Source organism: Hetaerina americana, unplaced genomic scaffold, assembly GCF_022747635.1.
Source record: "Hetaerina americana unplaced genomic scaffold, ioHetAmer1.1.p SCAF_12, whole genome shotgun sequence".
Lineage (NCBI taxonomy): Eukaryota > Metazoa > Arthropoda > Insecta > Odonata > Calopterygidae > Hetaerina > Hetaerina americana.
Genome location: NW_027286292.1, coordinates 16,577,859 through 16,602,716, shown reverse-complemented (window position 1 = coordinate 16,602,716; position 24,858 = coordinate 16,577,859). Strand labels below are relative to the sequence as shown.

Sequence of the window (24,858 nt, the reverse complement as noted above, 5' to 3'; positions counted from 1 at the left end):
CTGGATCAATTCTAAATATTTTTTGATAGACTCTGTCCTGGAGCTCTCAGCATACTCAAAAGCTATCTAAAAACAATGTCTCATAAGACCATAATAATATTTCCATTCCTACTTTATTGCTCCTTAATTCAAGCCTGCCATTATCTTCTACACTTTGCCTTATCACCTGGTTTTACTTTGTATGAATGCCCAATTGTAAAGTGTGTCCATTCAATAAATATAATATCATTAATTTTAAGAGAGAATCACATCCAATGTGGTAAATGCTCTCAATTTGGTGTCATAAAACAAGATCAAAAACATAGGTCTGTTTCTTGTTTCCCACGTATATATTTTTCTGAATTTTGAGAAGAGGTTATTTTTATTACCTTATATATCACATAAAATAATATAATTATAAAGGATGCAGATAGTCATTAGAAATTAATTATGTTTAATGGCTAGCAGAGATCTCTGGAAGATGCATTACAGATAATTCTATCTTCTTTCATGGGAGAAAGACATTTTTAACACCAGATGAATTACCAAAAATTTCAACTCATATTCAAGAATCCAAAACAAAGGATAAGATGCCAACTGCCAGAGTATTTTGGGAGCAGAGCGCTGAGGATAGAAGGATAGTGAGTTGATGTTGACTGAATGAACACTGAGATTTTGGTGGCAAAGGATTTGGTTTGGTCTAGTGCATAAGTTAAGTAAGCCAGATTTAATTTTTAACTACTTTTATTGCTACAATTAATAGTTATGAGATTTTAAAACTTATTTAGGCAATTAAATTTAGGGATAGCAGTGGGATGTAGCTTGTTAATTGTGTTTATTGCTTTCTGTATTCATTTTTAAATTATTTTTAGCATTGCATTTTGGAGGAAGACCTATTTCCACATTTTGTCATTCATCGGTTCAGGAATTTAGGGATATATTTATTCAGAGTTTTGTTCAGTCTTTTAATTTGTTTTTGTTCCATTATTGCATTAAAGGTTTGCTGCTTTAGTTGTCAGGGGCCCGAGGTGCTAATTTCTTTTATTTAAGCATTTGTGGAATCTTTACAATAGCTTGTAAATCTCAATTTCACTAGCAAATTAATAATTGACTTTGGAAGCCCGCAGAAGGAATGGAGCAACTTGCTTGCCTTGAAAGAGACAAGAAAGATTCATGCAAATCAAAGCATATTTTTTTCGCAATTGATGGTCTTTGGACTACAACATTAGTGAGTTATGCAGGTTATTTGTAGAAAGTGTATGTATGCTTAATACTGATTTCTGCATTGGGTGCTTTTATCTCAGTGTCTCAATGCTCTATTGTGCCACTAGTAATAAGAGAACTAGTCTAGTACTGACTGAGGTAGCGTGGTGATGAACCTTGCAAAAAGCATAGCAAACCTATTGCATACTAGCTAACTAACACTTGGCCATCCATGTATCACATTGACCTAATCAACTTTCAGCCTGCCAAGACTCTGACTTCCAACCCTTCCATTTCTCTTCCTACTCTTCAGAATTTAATTTAAAAATCATGAGTAAAAATGGACATTTGTCTTATTGCCCTGTGAAATACTGCCCATATTGATTCTCCTTCGGTGGTCTATTGATATTAAAATGATTGTAAGCATGAAGACTACTGATCTTTATGATAAGGTATTAGCCATTAGTAACTGGAAGCATAAATAGGTTATCAATATGAGGGTAAAAAGAAACAAAATTTCCTAACCTTCCAATACATAGCCTCCCCCTCCCCTAGACCACTGATAGGCTGCTGCACCTTAACTCAACTTACCCCCTCTTCTCTCCCTTACTCCCCTCTTGGAGCGACTATACAAGTTGAAAAATGTTGATGCATGTTACCTGATGATGATGCGCAGCATCGAAACCATGGTAGTGAAATATTAAATCTTTATGGTGGAAATGTTAAGTTTCTTTTACCCTCATAATGAAGGAATTCCACAAAGTTAAACCTGAAACTGTTACGTTTAGGTTATCAATAATTTTCTAGCAGCATGGTTATATCTTTTTGATGAAAATTCTATAATATTTATTAATACAATGTAGTGGCAGATGATAATTTTCTTAGGCAACAATGATAACATTCTGCGATAGAAAAGTAACCTAAGTTGATGATATAATTTTGACATCTTTTTGATGCACTTTGAATAGCATTATGAAATGGTTTTTTAGTTTTTTAATTTTCAATTTATGCATCAAAATGTTGTCTTTTGGTAAATTTATAAACACTTTCTGAGAAAACACACATATTTACCCTTATTGGAAGGTCAGCAATTTCAGCGTATAAAAATCATTCACCTTGACCAGGATTTGAACCCAGATCCCTCCATGTCCGGCCGAGAGCTTTAGCCAGTTAAGCCACTTAAGTTAAGCTATTCAGGCATTCTAGGATGCCTTGATAGCTCAACTTAAGTGGCTTAACTGGCTAAAGCACTCGGCCGGACATCGAGGGATCCGGGTTCAAATCCTGGTCAAGGCAAATGACTTTTATACTGAAATTGTTGCATTGAAATGCATATTAGTGGATGACTCCATTAAAAGTTACTGTTGCGGCGTCTCCTGCAGTTTCTTGGAACTTAATGGCAGTGTTCAACATGAAGAACAGTTTGATTGGTAAGAGTAGAGATGATAGGTTACTCAGCCTGAAGGCAGCATGTCAAATACAAACACTTCCAAACAAACACATATATGTACTTGTTCCTCCCAAATGATAATTATTATTTTTTACTCATTTTGATTTCTGTGGTTGAATGCTGGGCCTCGAACTTAATCCAAATATTTGAATTGCTATTGCTGCATCGCGGTCAATTGGGTACACTATGAGATGCCTTCTTTGCCCTAAAGATATCCAGCATTTTGAGAAATGATAGCACCGCTTTAGGTGATTTTAGTCTCCAATGACAGATGGTAATGGAAAAATGAACTATCTGCATTGACAATGAATTCACTCTGCAGTAATGTTCAGATTCCTTAATAAGAATATAACTCATAATATTTCAATGCACACTGTACATGATCATTCCAATACAGTTAAGAGTCTCAAATGAAGTCCAGAAATAAAAACACTACTAGCCTTCATTTGAGACTGAAATTTATGACGGCATTATCAGACAAGCTGCACAGCGGATTCTGAGTCACGTCTTGTTTATGAATAAATTATTGGCAGAGACAATTTGAGTGACTGCTCAAATATAATGCCTGATGGTTGATTAGTCAATTAATCTGTACTTTTAACTTTTAAAGTATTTATCATCTGCAAAATCAATTCAAAGGAAATGCTGCAAGGAGGATCATTGACCACAAGACAAAATGGCAGTGGTCTCAAGACAACCTTGAGATACCTTTCAAGAGTGTAATCCCTTCATCAGGAACCCATTTATGAGTGGGGCTAAGGGCTGGGAGATAAGCAATACAACTCTTTGAGGCTAACTGAGAAAACAACATATAGTTGCTATTGAAGTATTCGAGTTTACCAATTATTTTAATTGTGTCACCAGTAGCTTCACAGTTCTACGAGAACTGGAATGTTGGATTCTGCAACTGTTGATGAACTCATCTCGATAATCAGAAGGGGATTTATATTTGTGGATATGCTCATCAGAGGAAACATTTATTGAATTCAACAGATATTTACATTATCTATTGCACTTTTTTATTGGAAACTGTTCATCTAATGATTCTCCATTTAGCCTCGCACTGATTTTTTGCTAGGGAGACACTTGCTTTCTTCTTTTCTACAAAAATTTTCCTATTGTACACTTCATTTTCATCAATGGTTTTTATTAGTTCATAATTTTTAAATTTTAATTTTGCATAAGAGTCCACCTTTTTTGCCATTTGATCAAATTCAGTATAAAACCATTTATTCAGGTTTTTCTAATTGCTGGTTGCATTACTATTCACAGATTTCCATTTGTGTTTCTTGCATTGCATCTTTCAAAAGTATACCTTGTAGCTTCTACATCAGTCATCATAGTTTGTTTAATCAATTCTATTAAGTGATAGACATTTCTTACCTATAAATTAGGACTTAAAATGGACACTTTTACTTCAACAGCAGCAAATTTCATTAATGGTGCTATATGTTGTATATATGATCTCAGGACCATTATTCAAAATATTCATGCATGGGGACCTGTAGGTTTCTGCCCTCATACTCCATAGCATTGGCAAAAGAAATTGTTTGATGCAATAAATGATAAAATAGGAGATAATGAGTTTTTGATCATGACAAAAAAAATGATTTTGATGAACATCTTGGACATTGGAAAGAGATTTCATGGACAGATTGCTTCAGCTTGTACAATGATAATAGTAAACACATACACAACTATTCTGAATAATAATTTTTTCTTAGAATTCAAGCCATATCATACAAACACCATAGAAATTAGAGATCATGTTAAAGAACATTATAAACATCAATACAAATGCGAAATTGCAGTTATAATGTCATTTATAAAGAGGAATATAGGCTATAATTAGGACGTATTTGCCTGTTTCATAGAATTCCAATAGGCATCTGAGAGTGTAAATTGGAAAACTTTTAATGAATGTATTGCAGAAAATAGGAGTAGACTGGAGGGATAGGAGATTTATCCACAACCTATACATGTCTCAGACTGCTCAGGTATGAATGGATGATAGAGAGTCCAGATGACCAGTGTTAGGAAGAGGAGTAAGACAGGGTTCTCCATCATCACCTTTGCTGTTCAATTTATACATGGAGGAAATGATAAATGCTTGGGAGGAACTGGAGGTAGGAATGAAAGTCAGAGGGACATTCCTAAAATCAGTTAGGTTTGCTGATGACCAAGCTCCGATTTGTCAGTCAGCCAAGGGGTTGCTGCAAGCATTGCTTAATGAATTTGAAATTCAGTGTGATAGATAGGGGATGGGAATAAATGTAAATAAAATAAAGTTTAGGTGGTTTTCCAGAAAGAGAGAGGCTAAGTTAAATGTTAAAGTAAGAGGGCAAACACTAGAGCAGGTGGAACAGTTTATGTATCTCAGAAGTGTTTTGGACCAAAATGGACAGAGCAGCGGGGACCTAAGGAGAACAATTACACTAGGCAAAGAAAATTTTACAAGGAGACGGGAATTGATGACAGGGACATTGAGTAAGGATGTTAAGTCATCAAAACTTTGACATGGAGGTTAGTTATGCATGGCCCGGAAACATGATGATCACTGAAGCAGGATGACAGACATTGGAGGCTTTTGAAATGTGGATGTGTAAAAGGATGGAGAAGGTGAAGTGGGTGAGGAGAGTGGATTGTTTGGAGAAATCATAAGGGAACAGGAATAATGGATGTAGAGAATTATGATTGGCAAGGTGATGTTGAAGGATGTGATATAGGGAAGAATGTTAGGCAAACAAGGATGAGGTAGGAATAGGATGGGGATGATGGACATAATAAAGGGAGGAAGGAAGTATACAGAGTTGAAGAGGGAGCTTATTGATTATTAGGACGTTGGGTTGTGCTTTGTTAGGATGGATAAGAGAATTATTTGGTAGCTTGTGTCCATTCAAAAGCTAGCTTAACCAGTAGATTACCTATAATAATTATAAAAAATTCAAAATTGTTAGCAAAGTAAATTTTCTTAAGGCTTATTAGGTAGGGAAAATATTTTGAAGTTTAATCTCAGATTAACTACCATTTATGGTGACATGAGACTTCTTATCATAGTGGATTTTTTGTTAATGTATACTAAGCATCCGTCTATTATCATCTGCTACATGTGCTGAAATTCTAAGGAAAGTCATCTAGTGTGTAATCTGCCTTCTTTCACCACAACAGCAGAATAGTCTGTAATGTTTCTTCCAGAGAAAATTACTCTATAATGATGATTGTGCACAGTCTATAACATTTATATTATCTTAATTGATGCAAAAGATAATGGAAATAATCTTTTGGTAAGATCAAATGAACAATAAGGAAACATATAACAAGGCACCAACATAACGTATCATGTTTTCATCTATCTAAGATCCAAGGCTCTGTGAAATGCAAGAGTATTGGATTATTCAATAGACTACTTGTATCCACTATACCACAACATATTAAACCAAATTGCACACCTTGCTTGCAACCAAAGTATTCCATCAGTCCAAGACTTTGTTGAGACTGACAACAGTGATGTGATTTTCCAGATGTACACTGGATATGAACACATGTACCACATATGTTGTTTAAAAAGTTTGAAGATGTCTACTATGGTATGTAACTAATGATAAACAAAGAGTATGTCCATTATCTCTTAGTACACTGAAAAGAAAAGGTTTTGGCCTCACAGTTCTCATACTGCCTTCTTTTCCGTTTGCCACACCCTTTGGCACAAACTACAGATGTTGTAGTGACTAGGGCATAGTTTCCTAGTCTCTTTTGAGTTGTGCGAGGAACAGGAGAAGTGTCCTCATCCACACTCTCTGTCTCTGACACAGGAATACTGCATAAGAAAAGAAGAAATACACTTGAATAAAATATTAAGTATATTTAGTCTCCTTTGAAATAAAATGTGATATATAAGCTGAACCCATTTTTTGTCACGAACCCTTTAAAGCAAACATGTCCAAAATAATGAACAACATAATAACCTCACAAAACCCATCTAATCACAGACCATATCAATTCTAACGTAAGAGTTTGAGAGTATTTTTGCAATGTACAGATAAATAAGTAGAGTAAACAGCGTAACCAGAGGTTATCACAGTGGAACTTTAAGTTAAGGGTGCTTTTGGGTGGAATAATCTATGCACACACTATCATTAAATAGCCCAAGACAAATAAATGGCATAATAGCCAATAAGTTAGGAGATCAATTATTGAATATTGGGTCTCAGGTCAACCAACTTTTAAAAACATGTTGAAATTTTCTGGTAATTTGAACTTCATGGGATACAAAACAGTGGCACTGGCCTTCCTATCCTGATTGAGAGACTTTCTTCAGCATTGAGGCATAGCTATGATTTCGGTTGAAAGTCGACCTTTGGATTGATTCATAAACATAATGATGGGATGATAAATTATCAAGGTTATCTTTTACCATCAATAAAATTGGCAATGTCAATACAGAGATGGTTAACAAAATTAATTACGAAATCAGTTTCATAATGGATTACACAACAACAAATTCGATTGGTTAAGGAAGGCATTACTCATTTCCAGTGGTGAAGCTTTCCTACCTCATTTTATTCACTGGAGAACTTGGGAAGTAAAAATAAAGGAATGAAAGCTTAATTTGGCATTCACTAATACTCTCTATATAACATCAAATAAATACAATAATACATGCTCAACTGGAAATATAAACTTATACATGAATTTTAAACACATAAGTAATGTCAATTAAACAGTACATTGAACATTTTAAAGCTACAGCTAAGGTCATCATCTATGCTCTTGCTCGAGGACCAATAAGCATACCCCTTATGATCAAGACGATTGGTTTTGTCCCCAGTAATTGACACTTTCTTCTTAAGCCTGCATTTAATCATTGGCCAGTACCACAGAGCATTGGTTACCGGTTCTTACACTTCCAGTACCCACAGTTCGACAATAAAAATTACAACCTAATGCACTTTAATTGGTCACTGCTTGTGTTAGGTAGCCAGAGTACATATTTAGAGCTACGATTGAACTTCATGCCTCGCACTTAACTACTTTCATCAAAAAATCACAAATTCATTTATTTTGCTGAGGTAGTGGTAGCAATTTCATTTTCACGTTCCTCGACGACTGATAAAAATTTGCTATTTTCATCCCATGATAGCCCAATGAATACTCTACCATTCACAAGATGCTTCTAATTTTTGCGGTACACTGTCAGCGCAAATAATTTGACTATGAATACAAAGAGCGTACCAAATGCCAACTTCCTAATTTTTCTTATAAGTCAACGCTACCAGTGCTACAGATATTAACTATTTTGCTGGCAGTAGTATTAAAACTAAGATGAAAGACGTGTTTACATAGGTATATCAATGAGTCATTTATTCCATAAGCCTCATCTCAGAAGCTTTCATATGTTCTCAATCTACTTGTTATTCACGGGAACCAGTTACCATTTGGTAAACAACTAAAACTAGAGAATATATATTCATTCGATATTTACCACTAACATTTGCACATCATATGAAACAACCATTTCGGCAAATTAATACATAAAACCACATGAAAAGTCAATGCACTATTGCAAAATAATACTGCTTTCTATATTAGGATCTAGGTAGAAAATTGAGAAAAACAAAGTGATTGGTCACTGCAGAATGTTTGCTTTCAAAAGATATAACTTCAGCTTACATCAAAAGATCCTCTACAGATTCGCTACCAGTAGATAGCTTGGATTCAGTTTTCCTTGCTACCACCATATTATAAATATTATTGTCGCACCTCCTGTCGAAAACAACCCGACGAAGTTTACGTAAACGACCGTCCGACAGTTTACGCAAACCTCTAATTTGGCATCAATGCATTTATTCCAGAGTTGCCAATAAGCACTTTGCGCTTGCTCGGATCCTGCGCTGTTTTTTTTTAGATCAGCGGCGGTTTTTAATTGAGGACGTCCTGTGACCAGTTACTGTTCCCTACTGCTTGAACTTGAATACGGCGAATTTCTCAACTCAATAATACAAACATAAATAAATACAAAACTACATATTTTCAATTTGCATTTGCTTAAGTTAATTTATTCTCAAAACATTGAGATACACAAATCCAGCAAATAAATCTATTACAACATGTAGAAGGTTCAGCCAGTGGCCGCAATGTAGTGGAAAGGTTGATTTCGAAATTTTGTATCCATGGAATTTGTCTCTTTTTTACTGGACTGGTCACCTCTAATAGCTGGTTGCCTTTTTTTTTTAAATTGATTTTTCCGAGGAAAGAGAGCTCGCTAAAATTTATTTTCGGAACTTTATAATTTAATTATTTTATTTTACATTCTCTGTAAAAATTTTGATTGGTTCTCTAGTGCTCTCCTTAAATTCCTGAATTAAATTTGGCACTTGTGCATATTTACTAAATTGAGTTGGCACGGTGTGCCCTTAAATGTATTTGTTGACCTTTCTGTTGCCCTATTTCAGTCCTAATTGATAAAGTTTTAGTCATTCATAAGCCTTCATATGTTTAGAGAATTTCCCCTCATTTATCCTTTCGGAGTTTTTGATATTTTTTCAGAAAATATGGATTGAATGCTTTCATAAAAATAAAATTTCAAACTATGTAATTAAAAGTTAAGGAAAATTTTTGCTCTACTGTTCTACTATACTAAATTATGAACACAGTAATCAACCCGAAGGTCGGTTTGGTAGGTGATGGTACTACATATTTTCGAAAATAATGTTCTGTATTGAGCTATATTTTATCTTGTTTTAAGTAAAAGGAGATTGCTAATTGACAATTAGTCAGATATAATGTAAAATAACAGTCTGTAACTAAGAAACTCACAGTTGAGACTTTCCTCCGAGAATTTTTTAAAATCAAATCGAGATAAGTGTACTTAAGTATTCCCAGAATGTGTGAACTGTTTTTTCTTATAATGCAAGGACTTTAAAATACATAAACCATATAGAAACCCAAAAGTTTTGACTCTGCAAAAAATAGCACAACCCAAAATTTAAGTTGGTGTATGATTAAATCTGGAGGTATACTGGGGTTAGTGGGCAATTTGAGATAAATTGTCAGTTATAGGAATCATTATTTTATGAATTAGGTGCACTTATATTATGTCGTGCTGATTTTATGGCAGTGATGCTGGTGTATAATGAGTAGGTTTTAAAATAATTGAGTAATTTGCTGATTGTATACTGAATGAATTGCCATGGAGAATTGTTCTGAAATCATTCCTTTGGGAAAGAAAAGTATGGGGAAAATTTTTGGCTGGTAAGTGAGTCCATGTGCTGTAGCAGGCATATGAAGTCCTCAGAAAATATGTACCTTTGTATTCTGAAAGATTTGTGTAAGCATATTTTGCAAGGTTAACTTTTGCATGGCATCTTTGCAGACTGGAGAAAAGTACTCTAAGGGCTATAATTTTCTCATCTCAGTCCTGCGGCAGAGATGGGGAATATATGCATACTTTAGCCTCATGGGGAATGTTATTAAAGTCGGTTCCAAACAAAACAACATCTTTTATTATACTTTCTCCTATTCAACAAATAAGTAATTTAAGAAAATTTTTTAACCCATGTAATTTTATTCAGTCAAATTATACAAAAATGGAAATAATGTTTTCGAAGAGCCCCAAAGTTGATTTTTAATTAGGTGATCATGTTAGTGCAGAACCTAGTATGCAAATAAAATATATATATATATATATATATATATATATATATATATATATATATATATATATATATTGTCTTAATAAGTTGAAACTCTGATGGTTTTTAGTGGTATCCTACTGCCTACATCATAGGTGCTATGTGGAGACTACTTTAACATTTTAGTAACTGCGGACATAGCAAATATTATACCAGCCATATTTGTGTCATTACGCAGGTGACAATATTATGACAAGCTTCCACTGTTTTTCTACAATGCTCATGTATTTGGTAGCTTAGTACTCTTTCCATTTCAATTGCAGATGTCAAATACATTCTTAAAAATGTCAAACAAAACCATATTTTCTTTTTGGTGAATCGTAATATGAAATATATGTAATTGTTTATCGTTGATGGTGTGAAACATGACTTTGAATCAAGCTATTCAAGAGAAATTTTTTGGTGGTTTGTAAAATAATAATTTGGTATTTCACACATAGGACCATATAAAGTTATAAAGCCTAAACAATATCTTTCCAAAGGATTTCAGAATTGAGAAGTACAATTCACTTGCCTGAAACAGTAGAAGGTAAACTTGGAAACCTATCATTTTAGTTTACCATGCAAGTTTATGCAAGAAAAAGAGATGGCATGTAAATTTTTAGGCATTTCTTTGTGTGCAAATATTTCTTGGGATACACACGTAAAAACCATATTGTGTAAGTTCAGTTCCATTTTCCACAGTACATTAAGAGATCTACATGATACTACAAGCAAAACAGTTTTACTTAATTTATACTATGGGGAAATGTATTCAAATATAACCTAATGAATAATATTTTGGGCTTAGCTGCAATTTCTCTCGCCATGTCTAAAATGCAAAAGAAAGCCATCAGAATAATCACTGGGCAGCCTGATAATGCTCCACCAAGGCATGTATTACAGGAATTAAATATACTACCACTTCCATGTAATTCTATTTTGTTTTTTAATTCTATATACATGTATAAAATGACATCAGCAAATATTCTCTTAACTCTGCCATCATCTTTACACCAGAGAAAGACAAAACATCCATCATGGCGACTGTAAAACTAAAGCATTAAAATTAGGGTCCAAGAAAAGTAGGATCAATAATATTCCTCATCATTTAGTCCCTACTTTTAGGTAGCTCTTCGTCTAGTTTATTTAAAAGCTCTGTGATTTGATCAATATTTCTATATATGCTTCATTTAATATAATTTTCAGGACCATATTTTGAATTCCAATTGAGTCTGTATGCATTGTACTTCATTTTGAAGTGCCTGCTCATACACCATCTGCCTAGTATTTTGTAAAATAATCTTTGGGCAAAAAAATGTGTTGTAATTATTAGTTACATTGTGTGCATGCCAAGTAAACTAAACAAATATGCCTAAAAGTTTTATGCTTTCTTAAGTAGGTGGTGGGTGTACTTGAAAAGTTGATGTTTACCATTGTCAAGAAAACTGACTTGTCTCTGAAGAAGCAAATTTTACAAGCACTTGTTGACAACAGTCATACTTGGTACCCTTACCACTTATACACTAGTTATGCACTAGTAAGTGAGCTGGAAAATCGATAAGCAGCCTCAGGTAAAAAAGTTAGCACTATCTTGAAGAATAAGCTGATATTAACTTCCCAGTAAAATGCTTACTTAACTCATGGTGAACAGATATTTAAGAGAAGAGGTAATACATACAATTGTACAGCATTGGAAAGAAAAGAGGGGCAATAGAGCAAAATGTTTAGTATTGATCTGAGTAACCAACCTATGAGATATGTTGTTTAGACCATCAGTCTCAGTAAGTCGGCATTTCATCTTTTTTTCATGCAATCATTGATGCCATATAATTCATAGTAAATCACAAGGCAAATTAGTCAAATTATGTAGAAAATATTTGCAAAACTGGTGACAATTGAGGATTTCATTGGTAATTCCCAATAGAGCAATGGTGCAAAGTTTTTGACTTGTCAAGAACCATTTTATTAAAAATATACAATTTTGAAAAAGATAGTATATTATGGGAAGAACAGAAAGGTTATCCACTTCATATATAATCTGCAAAACCAAATCCTGTGCGGAATCATGTTTAAGGCTCTGTAAAACCAAGGAGAATTTTGCAAATTGAATTTATTTGCATTAACAAACTTTTCTAAATGTTCCAATGAAATTTATTGTTCCATTCAGTTTTCCAAACTGATTCCAGAATATAATATATAAAATGAGTTCTTTAGGCTAAACAAAATATTTAATTAAATTCGTTTTGCTGCACAAAATTTTTTCAACTTATCTGCAAATGAAAATTTTGAATTTTTCAAAAACTAATGGCAGATACTCAAACACATATATTCAATTATGTTACACATAACTTGTAAAGCTAAAATAGAAAAGGATCATTATCTTTAGAACTCAAATGATTAAAAAGCAGCAAAAAATGTGGTATTTTAATATGAAGGTTTCAAAATGAAGTCTAAAAATAAATATTTTTTTGAAAATTCAGTTTGGTTTAAGAGAAAATATTTAGAATACACTTTTGAGGTATATGATGTGTGTGGTATCTGTATATGAACCCTAAAATGCTACTGGACTCAGGAGTGTATTTCCAATTATCATGTCTGAGGGAAAAAGTGAGAACAAGGTGATACATTGAGAAGCAATTATTGTATGAATCTTCACTCATTTTAACCATTCTCTTTGCCCCATCAAATTCTGCCCAGGAACAGTGAAAATCACATACATGTATGATAGCCTTACATTATATTCACCAGAGAACCATCCCGATAAAAAATTAGGATAATAACTATTCTGATAAACAATGATATTTTAGGCATATAGCCAGTCACAGAAGTAACTTAAAAAACACTCCTTACCTTTAAATCTACATAATCATCACTTGCGTTTCTTACTCATGACATAGCACCCTTTTCACTCCTGTCAGAGTATTGTGAATGAAAAACACAAACAGGATAGATTTAAACATGATTCGGGGCTAGATCCTCTTTGTTTCTGTTTACCCAGCATTTTTGATGGCCAACCAAGAGACTAATGCACCAATGTGAAAATTGCAATGACCTTTTTTAACTGCAGCTAGTATATTTTTACATAAATTAAATGCAAACTCTTTGTGAAGCATTGTTTTTGTACCTTATCAGTAATGAAATGAGGGCATTGGTTCTTAAAGAAGTCTTTTATTCATTTTCTGCCACAAAAATGTGAATGAAATTAGGGCTCATAAAATTAATAATTACACTTTTATATATATATATATATATATATATATATATATATATATATATATATATATATATATATATATATATATATATATATATATATATATATATATATATATATATATATATATATATATATATATCTTTTATTTATTAATTTTGCTGGTGGATAAGTACACTGCAGAAATAATTTTCAACCACAAAAATCAATCTAAGTTAAATGGGTACATAATTCTATGCAAGATGGGATTTTGAATGTATTTAATAAAATTGCCTAATAAATTACTTCTGTTGTAGTAAATGCTTCCACACTCATTTAATATAAAGGATACAGATGAATGCCTTATGGTATGGAATTATAAGATTTAAACATCCAGTGCACATCTAGTGGCTGTAGTTGCTCCTGCCTGAATTAAAATGCAGAATGAAAAGCATCCATATTTTCTTTTCTGCTTCCCCTGTAACAAGCGTCAACCTTGGATATTCTTTTATAAATGTCACTATAATATCTCGCCCTTCAATTTCACATAACATGAAAAAAATTAGCCATACTCTTCATCATTCAGGGATTATATAGGTAATATATTCATTTTCAAACACTCACCCAAAGTGATGATGAATAAAAATATGTAATCAATATTATAAAATCAGTTTTATTTCTACTGTCATTACATATATTGCCATTTATATTATCCTTACATATATTGCCATTTCTAGTATCCTTACTTTTCTTGTTACTATCCTTATATTCAAAATCCTTCATTATCATTACAGATACTAAAATAAGTTAAAGGAGCTTTTTATTTAACATTTATCAAACAAATTTATTTCCAACAACCAATTTTCAAGTCTCAGTAATCCAAAAAGCCAATTTAGGTATTCATTATAATTTTTAACCATGATAAACACAGAGTGAAAAATTATCAAAAGATGACCATTAGCATAAAGTTGAGTATAAATATAAAGATGAGCAACATTAATCTCTACTGAATATTCCCAGCTCCAAAAACATACATATTCACTAAAACCACTTTTATTTTCCACAGTTGAAATAATGATGACAGTACCTAACCATATTCTAAGAAAGATTTACATGCATTATGGGAATCCGCAGTGCCAGAAATTAAATTGATCTTCTGGAACTAAGATAGATTTAGGTAAATATTCAGCTGTAGATTTTCATTAGTGGGGTACTATGTGGGCATTTAAAATGAGATCAAGTAGTCTAAAATGAATAACATGAACAATTTTAAATATTAGAAGTGTCAGTGAATAAACCTCATCTAAATGAAAAAGAATGACATATTACATACATTAAATAAGGAGTAGGATTCCAAAACAAGGCTGGAAAGTTATTGTGGCCCAAAAATAAAAATTCACACTGGAATTAAATAGTATAAAAAATTCGTCTAAAAATTACCACGTGATGACTAGAGTCATGATTGCTGTACCATAAAATATAATAGGAGATATCATACTACTCTGAATTAAAAAAAAACACATATACCTCTGGTGATGTGATGTGAATAATTTTATTGGAAAAGTTTCTACAAGATAAAATAATGTGAAGGGAATTGACAGCTAAAATTGTTTAAATGGTAAGGGAGTTGCACCACAAAGTCAAAGACACACACATTGCACCAACCCCACAGAAGTAGATCACCTTATGCGTTTATATTATTCACTGCTTGCTCTGGATCCACATAGTGAAAATTACATTGAATGCATTTAAACTTTTTAAAATCATATGATTAGCATTTATGCATGGAATGAGATCTTATATTACAAAAGATAACTCCATTATTTTTTTATCATCAATGGGTGTCACATTCAGTTTATAAAGCATGTTTATATTCACAGAAATAAGGTATTTACCTCCATGAACAATGTGGAGAGGTAGCAATATATGATCTTTTATGGATATAATATAGCCATTGAAATTGACCATAGGTGTTTCTTTCAGGTAGAAACTAACTTTCATAATAAAAAATATGCACCTTATTAATGTGCTTGACATAGTGTGGGTACAAAGTAAAATGTGAAACATCCAGATAACATTTTTTTGCCTTATTTTAAATATTCCTTCCTTTTTATTTCAGCCTTAAAATACTTTGTGAGTTTGCCCCCTAATAACCACTGGACACTTAGCAACCTCAGCAACAATCCAAACTCATCCCATTGTACATCTACATAGAATTTTTAGGATAAACATGAACTAGTAGGAACTAATTCAAGGAAGTATGGTACATACATAAAGCTGTTTAACATGGCTGAAATTCAGAATTTTTGGCATCCCATGATGTCCCATTTTTAAAAATCAGATAGCGTTTTAAAATGGCCTGGCGGGTAGCTTATGCTGATTTTCCTCTTCCATGAAATATTTTGGAGCAAGGTCAACTCTTTGCAAACATCTTTATTGATGCTCACTTAGGATTTCCTTCTTGATCAATGGATCATTAAAATAAATTAATTATTGGGCAAATGCAAAATGTATTTCATTTCTATACTCCAACTAAGAATGTCTTTTCTGAATGGATGTAATAAAATGATTGTTCTGCATTCCAAATTTGTACATCTATTGCACACATGTGATTGATAATAACTTCATTGATTTATTATTTCATTAATTTATGATTTTATTGATTTATAATTTTACTGATTTAATGCTTTTATTAATTCATGATCAAATAAAATTATACAGTAGTGCATCAATTACATGCTGTAACTGAAGGGATGATGACAGTAGATTATAATAATAAAAAACTATTCCTTCTTCCATTCTATGAGATTATTTTCAGAGGCATATTTTATAAAAGTAAAAAGTCAATATTGAAAATTAATACTGACATAAATCCAGCAATCCCACAATCATACCAATATCTTTTCCCTACCTTTAACTTAACCTGATAGTTTTTGTGTTAAGCTTTGAACTACGTTTTTGATGCGGCATATACAGCATGCAATTTCTCCTTTTCAAAGGAAGATTATCAGTGGAGAACACAATAGCAGTGTGTGCTCCACCAGATTTCATGGACAGTGAGATTGTTATACTGTTAGGTAGACTGTCAGAGTCCCTGTTGAGCCGGTCCTTAATCATCTTTACCACAATCCTCTTCCCTTACACAGAACTAGCAAACCTCAGGTCACCCATGCCCTTAAATCCAAAGAATTTGGAGGGCTAACCTCTGACTATTTCTTGATGCACTACATATGGCTTACATAATTAATATTTATTGAATGTTTTCATAATACCCTGTACTGGTATTAAATGAAATGACTTTCCCTTTCTTAATTCTCAAGTAAACAGAAATGGGAGGGAATGGATGGGAAGAGGGGAAATATCCCTCACTGGTATCTACAGATAATCTACCCATCAGATGATGAAGCATCACATAATCAATTGGTGCTCTACTGTATCATGATAATGCTATATTTTTTTATATGCATAATTCTGTTTTTGCAGTTATAAAATCAAAAAAATATCTACCAACACATATGATGATGATTATTTTTCATTGAACTTTTATGATCATAGTCTAAAATGATATTAATCTACAGGTGCTGGAATAATATTAAGAAATGCCAAAAGAAGTAAAGAGTATCCACTTAAGCAATGGTTTTGATTGACAAAGCTGATGCACATTTTTATTAAATTACAAAAATATACACTTATTAATAGAAGTTTGCTGCATCCCTGTGACATTTGGTTAAAGGCTCTCCAACAAAATCCCAAGGCAGAAGGATGTCTTTATACAATTTTCAGATTACTTTCATTTATGCACCAATGTATGTGGCAGATTTTCTTCTATAGGTGACTATATAGGAGTAGAAAGTATTTATTTTCAGTCTCTTTATGATCAACACATCATTTTGTTACTCTTCTAAGTTTTCTGGTAAATGTAGAAAAAACCTGAAAAGGAGAGTCTAAAAAAACGTCCAATGATAAAGCACTTAAGAGTTTTTGGAAGCATTACATCAATCCTTATTAACTCATTCCAACGTCATGATTTGCTTGAACCAAAATACTTCCCTGAGGCCATACCTTTGTCTGTCACTGTAAGTGGAAATACTTACCTAAGTGAAATCAATGTAAGCATAAAATTCAGAAACTATATTTAATACAAGTTTTGGTCATTCATATTCAGATAAAGACTTGTTAAAATAGGATAAAGATGGATTTTTATCAAAAAGAAGTTTTAGGTAAGTATCTCTGAATTACAAGTCTGTGATGACAACAGCAAAATGTTCATTGTTCTTTTTTGAGATACATTAATTTTTTAAAAACAGATTAATTTTTCAAAAGAACTTAATACTCACTTTTTCATGCTTTGTTTTTTTCTAAATTTTAATTTTCAAATGTGTCGATTAATTAGATAGTTTTTCAGGTTAGATGATTTCTAAGTTCAAGATGTTCTGGGTAGTGGTGATTTTCCATTATAGTTTGCCCACTTATAATATGGGTGACTGTAAAACAGTCTTGCCATTGCTATTCTCAAGTAATCTCATATCATTACATGATTTTAGAAAGCAAATATTCATTTTGAATCTTTCATTAGACTATAATCATTACACGCAAATGAAAGTTTATTAACTTCCAACGAGACTAGTACTTTGGTAGCTAACTTTAAAATAACTGAGATAAACTCTGAAAATAATAATAAATCCTTGCACTAGTTCACCTTCATTATTAGTAAGTTCACCAATTAACCTACTTGATGTTTCATGCATTGACATATCATATCCCATAGTTCCACATTTCCTACCATGTTATATAAAATTTTTCTGACTTTTACCATTTTTTCAGCCTCATGTGAAAAATAATTTTTGCTTGTAAGTAGCAAGTATTGCAATACTTTTTATGTAGAAAGACCAACCATGTCGCAATTTTTACCAGTGGCTGGTAGAACTGCCTGCATTATTCACTTCCAATTACCATTTTTTGAAACAATCACCTTTCTTCCCAACTATACATGCGCTGCTGGTCACATTATTTTGCTTTTCAATTCATTGTAGTTCGGAAAGAAATATGACTTGTTTTTGTCTGCCTCTCTGAATCAGTGCTCCTATCTGAGCAGCATTGAAATTGAAGTAAAATTTTTGCACCTCATGATACTGAGATACTAGAATGAATGTAAGAAAACAGCACAAAAACTTTATGTTGAGGAAAATTCGATTTTGATTACCTGGCTGAATACAGAGAAAAATATCTCTTTTCATTAGCAATGCCTTTCTATGGCTATCTATAAATTTCATATGCCCTACTGCATGGTGGAATTTTTAATTTTACAAAGTTGTCATAATATGCTGTAATGTTTTTGTCATTGCCAGCACTGTTGGAGATATCAGTATGTCCGTAGTGCATATGGAAATGTAAAATAATGTCATAAATGAATGGCGTAAATGCTCCCAAATATTTGCTTAGATATATATAAAGAAGAAATCTCAGATTCTTTTTGGTCATTGTATGTAAATAAGCTTCTACTCCTTCAAAAGAACAATTTCCAATTAGCAATGGGGATTCTAAAAAAAAAAGGATCCATACACCACCAGTCATGTGTTGGATAACCTGACTGATTAGGACTCATCAAGTGGTTCAATAATTCTAATGGTGCAGTGAGTAGCACAAATATTTATTGTTATTTTTAATTTTTCTATAAACTGAATTAAAAGAATATCTACTGAGCGTATACATGATTACAACTTTAAAATCTTCCATTTAGCATTGAGATTTTTGCTGATATTCTATGGAATTTAATGAATAATTGGAATAAAATAAAAGATTAAAAAAATGTATATTTTACTAAATTATGTTATTCAAAAAGGTTCTCTGCAGAGCAAGGGGACTGCTCTGTTTTCTTGTGTTGTCAACTTATCTGCAAGGAACTGAAAAAACAAATGATATGTTTTTTCATGAAAGAACATGTTCTTTTGCTAATGAAAAATGAGTTGTAAAATGTTTTTACAGCATTACTACCAGTCATAATGTTTCTTTGAATTTGAATGGTTGGGATAAAAAAGGCTTTCAGATAGAATCAATTTGATGCGTCTTAGCCAACTATGATTTTTATATTGCTTGGTTTTATGCAAGCAAGGTCTATTCTGGTTTGGTAACAGAGGGGAAGAATTATTTTTCAGTATACTTTGTTAGGTTTATAGATATCCACCATCACAGGTTAATTTTTTCCATAATTACCTTATAATTGTATTATCTTGCCTCAAAGTAACTCCATATCTAGAAAGGATTCAAAATGGGTCAAAGCACTGGCTTCAGGTTAGCAATAATATGTAGCAACCATCTAAAATATATTCGAAAGAGATATAAAACGAAAAAATCTCTAATGTAACTTTTGTGAAAAACATTGTACCACCTCTTAAGTTTCACCTTTTCATTTGGGTTCACACCTGAGAATGTTTAACTCACAATTGCCAGTGAAGTCGCGCAGATGAGTGAACAAAAATTACTTTTTAATTTACCTTGAACTGTATCCATAGAAAATCACCAAACCACGAGGTAACAATAAATGTATTCAATCATGCACAGAGTTTGAGCTTCATATAAAAGTGTTAGTATGTCTACGGCATATGTAATGGGGAAAGGGTTAAATTCTAAAAGGTATCATATCCAAAATAATGATTGAAACAAAGTTTTAGGGGTCCATTTTTTAGAATAGGTTTGGTAAGATGTCCCAGTTAATAGGTCATATATTTAAAGAGTATACTTAAATCAGGCGCAAAAAGAGATCTTTTCACTTTACAGCCAACTGAGCAGCAAAAGTTAATATGTGATATCCCATTTACTAACATTTGTGATATAATGAATACTTTACATTCTGTAATGGAGAGAGTTCTTCAGCTACAACTTTATAGGCATTGTGCTTGTGGAGGAAAGCCTTCATGAATTTAAATTTGTCAATGAATCAAAAGTAAAGGGTAATCCAGTGAGAAGAACTCTGGTCTACTAACCCGAAGACCCAGGTTCAACTCTGTGTGATAGCTCTTGGAACCCTCTGCTTCACTAGAGATGTGTGAATTTTCAGGCAACAGATCTTCCTTGGAAGCCACAGGTGGTACAGGAAAAGGAACTGGCCTCACTGCCTTGATGTGTGAAGTTCACATGCTATTTGAATTCGTTTTGGTGACCACTACCCTGATGTATAGGACAAACTCCTGGATTGATTACTGTGACAATGAATGCTAAATCATATTCCTGAATACCACTAATTGAGAATACTTAAAAATATTTCTGAATAAGTTTCTTAGTTGACTCAGTAGATCATGAAGAAGAAATTGTCAGGAGGCTTTCCTCAACAAATTAAGCTTAATAGCATTTATAGTTTGATTACAGGGAGTAAACTGTGGTCATTGCCTCAGAGCATGGTCTTGACCATAAGGAATAAAGACAACTCAAAAGTCTGAGCCTGGATTTGGTTGACTGAACTATCTTCATGAGATAAATAGTTTAATACAACTATCTGGTATATGCAGTAAGTATTGAAATTTAGTAGTTCTATGCTGAGTCAATTATTCCCGTAGTCTACCATTTGGAATGACTTCCAGAAGTAGGGGAAAGGTAAACACTTTCATTTGAAAAAAAGCTCATACTGGATTACTTATTATGCAGAAAGCGCACTTAAATTGCTTCAATGTTGATATTCTGGAGTAAAAAGGTACATTTTAGTAGCTGTGGAAGCATAATATTTAAAGAATAAATTCATTAAATATTCCCTTGCAAATGAAAAGTTAATGTAATTAAGTATCACAATCATTTTTGCAACTAATGATAATGGCAACCACATTGGACTTTAGCCGTTAAATCCTTTTATTGGTGAAATCAGTTGTTTAATTGATGTTGCTATTAAATCCTCTGCCAAATTAATAGTTGGATGAATAATATTTATCAAAGTAACTTTAAAGTAATGTCACTGGAAAGAATCAAATGAAGACTTATTTTTTATTTTCTATTCTATTTTAAACCTCTAGTGGTGAGTAAAGTTTATTTTATTATTATTATCATCTGGTATTTATGGTAAATTTGAATCAATTAATTCATAATATCTTTAAACCCATTGCATGAAAATAAACTTGAAAATAGTTGATATGAAGCTATTGCAGCAAATGATTCTTAATGTAAAAAGTAGACACTCTGTCTTTGGGTTTTTACATGCACCAAATTTATAAGGGGTTTAATGTACCTAGTAAAACTAAAGTAAGAATTGAATTTTTCTTTCCATTTGCTAACATTATACATCCATTACATCCTCTGAAATTTTGCAATGAAATTTTACCTAATTATGTGATAGTTTACCTTGACTATACATATTATACTACTGGGAGTATAAAAATAGTCAATTTCGGATGCAGTAGAATTGAAGAACGTCCAATACCACAAGCATTAAAAGTATGCATGCATATGGCAAAATTATTTTAATTTGAAACATTATCACCTGAGTTTTTGTACTTAAATGACTACTTTATCTGGGCAATCACTAGCCATGATGAATATTAAAGACAGATCATAGCAGCCAAATGATGAAAATACATATTTTAAAAATGTAATATTATATTTAAGTCCAATAAATTTTTTGCTTACCTTTTTCAAAAATTACCATTTTTTAGGTCATGAGAAAGCAGCCACACCATTGATTGCTATTTTATGTGCTTCTTTGAAGCTATAACCTCAGATATGATTCATAAATGGAATAAAATTGAGCACTTACATTTAGCCTGGCCATGTGGATGTCTTCCCTTATGTGACCTTGTGGATGGCCCTTATGTCCTGTAGTCATTCTGTGATGTTTGTAACTCCTTCCCCCTCTCTCCACGTACCTCACACTATCACCAAAATCTCTTTCCTCAACTGTGGGCATTGTCGGGGCTGTGACCGTCTTGGGGAATGTCAGGGAGGGAGGAAGGGGGTTCATGAGCACTACATCATCCTCCTTTGCTGAGGGAGCAAGAATATTTGGGAAGGCCAAAACTCCTCGAGGCTTTGATTCTTGCTGTTCAGCAATGGCACCAAACCGGCCCCCAGAGAATCGAATTGAGTCAAAAGGGGAGTGCGAAGTGGGGCCATGGGAGCGATATGTGGGGCCCTGCAATGACCCATCTTCCCCCACTCTGCCATTGGATGCTTCTCTTTCCTCCAGCATCCTCTGCTTCAGTTCTCTTGCTCTCTCCTCTCGAATTATATCCTTTATTTGCTGGAAACTTCCTGTCAATTGTGAGTTCACTGAGACAGGGCTTCCAGAAGAGCGAAATGTTTTTCGAATTGATGATTTAGGAATCTGTGGGGAGAGGTGTCTGCCCGTTTCAAACATCCGGGTTACTTCCTCGAAGGCACGTAATCGTTCAGGGGAAAGGTTTTCCCTCATTCTTGTGGATGTAGGTGGAGTGTGGACTACTCGGCCATAAACAGGCCTCTGTTGCCTAGCTCTTGATTTAGCCCGTGCAATGGCCGCACCACTTGCTGGGATAATTTGGTGGCCATCCTTGCCCACCCCACCTCTCAATTTGTCTGTATTACTACTCCTTGCTGATGGCCCTATATTTGCTGCTCGTGGATATGGTTCCCACACGCTGTATGCAAAAGGGTCTGTGTAGGACGGAATCTCATTAGTAATCTCTGCAGCACGTGATTGCCGCTTGGAGAATCTCCACATAGCACGAAGTTCTTCACAGCTAGGTTCTCTTTGTGAAGACTTTCCACCTCCTGCAGGGACATATTCAGAGCCTTGCTTTCTCTGCTCTTTGGTTTCTTTTGACCTCTTCAAGAAGTATCCTGCTCCAGGAAGAGCAGAGTGACATAGTGCTAGACAGAGCAGGTATTGGCCGAGCCGGCCAGAGGAACTGAGCCGCATGCCTTGAGGTAGCCAATCCTGCAATGAATACCCAAGTTAAACATTTTTATTTAATTGCACTATGGTAAGATCAAGCAATGGAAGGCAAAACAAATGCATTATATATAGAAAGGAGGCTTGGGATGAATAATATTTTCTCAGTGATTGTGATATTATTGTTTTACATAGGTTTTTAGTTCATGTGATATGTAAACATGACTATTGTGGATATAGATTCATGTAAAAGTACATCGTGTGGTGTAAGATGGAAGGGAAAAAAATGTTGGAAAATAAATGTAAACTGATGATAATCATAAAAACAGCATTTCTAGTCAAATGATAGAACACAATTCAGAAATAATTGAGTTTGATTAATTACTCTAGCATTCATGGAGGCATATGAGGCCTGTTACAGCTAATTCAAGTTCAACGCTAGAGCTGCCCATTTCAGGGAGAATCATTTGGGATTAATCAAGCAGATACGCAGTGAAGTAGAGAAACAAATTAATGCAGGCATGAAATAGGATGGCCTAAGTACCACACACCTTCAATACTTACTTTTATATCAAAGAAGCTGTGAGAGTGCCTGAGATGATCCTGGCTATTAGTTATATAATAAATACTACAGATACACCCAAAAACATATGTAAAATGTTCTAAAGTTCCATTTAACTACTAATGCATTAATGCCAATGATATTAAATACACCAATCAAGAGTATTTGATTTATGAAGAAAAGAACATGAAGAAGCAATTGGATTATTTACTTGTATCTGTGAATTTATGGAAAATGTGGTTGAAAGAGCAATTGATTGATCTGTTTTAAAAAAATTGTAGATGTATGCACTAGCTGTAAGGTGATAATATCTACTGAAAATCAGTTTCAAGGTTGGACACAAAACTACTCTGTTTGCAGGAATTTTATGTTGTACTAGATATTCTAAGAATCTGTAGAGGTATTCTAGATTTCACCATAGATATATGGGAACTATTGCATCGCCAGTTATCCATATCTTCTTCAATGGTGAGTATACCACAAATAGTTTTTTATATTTCGAGTTTCCGACTTCAACTTAAAAAATCTTAAGGTTCTATTTTGGTACATTAGAATGCAATGAATTCAGAGTGAATTGGCATTCAGAGATGGTAACAGTTTAGAATTGTTCTTCAGATAGAAAATTGACTTCACAGCAAGTTTTTCTCAAATTGATTTGGCCTTTTCTCAATGTTTTGTCAGTTTTTGTGAATGAATTTGGGTTTAATTCGCCAAAATTGCTTCATTGGTTTGCTGTGAATTATGAAGTTGAGTAATGTATGTCACTTTGATTGGCAATTGGTAAAATACATATATTTTCTACAGTGAAATTCCATCTCATCAAATTATGAGAAGAATTCAGTGTTTAGCTATCTGATCAACATATTTAGGTGTACTCCAAAGTCTACTTTTACTAGTTAGATGGCTACAAAATGAACTCCTCAGATTTCTAATTAGATGTGACATGCA

The 24,858-nt window shown here is 33.2% G+C and overlaps 2 protein-coding genes across 7 annotated transcripts in view; both read right to left on the bottom strand.

The window, feature by feature from the left end:
* The window catches only part of LOC139685878 (uncharacterized), a 37,129-nt gene extending 28,695 nt beyond the window's left edge, over positions 1-8,434 (bottom strand). The window contains exons 1-2 of the mRNA XM_071583002.1: positions 8,303-8,434; positions 6,295-6,449 (exon numbers count right to left, since the gene is read on the bottom strand). Of these exons, the coding sequence (XP_071439103.1) occupies positions 6,295-6,449; positions 8,303-8,370 (223 nt within the window). The 5' untranslated portion in view covers positions 8,371-8,434. The remainder of the gene's footprint in view (positions 1-6,294; positions 6,450-8,302) is intronic.
* Positions 8,435-14,944: 6,510 nt separating this feature from the next.
* Positions 14,945-24,858, bottom strand: part of LOC139685714 (uncharacterized) — a 30,732-nt gene continuing 20,818 nt past the window's right edge. For 5 of the 6 annotated variants that reach the window (XM_071582743.1, XM_071582741.1, XM_071582742.1 and 2 more), the window contains one exon: positions 14,945-23,393. In XM_071582743.1, coding sequence (XP_071438844.1) covers positions 22,188-23,375 — 1,188 coding nt within the window. In that variant the 5' untranslated portion in view covers positions 23,376-23,393 and the 3' untranslated portion in view covers positions 14,945-22,187. The remainder of the gene's footprint in view (positions 23,394-24,858) is intronic. The other variant, XM_071582745.1, reaches the window with a different exon arrangement.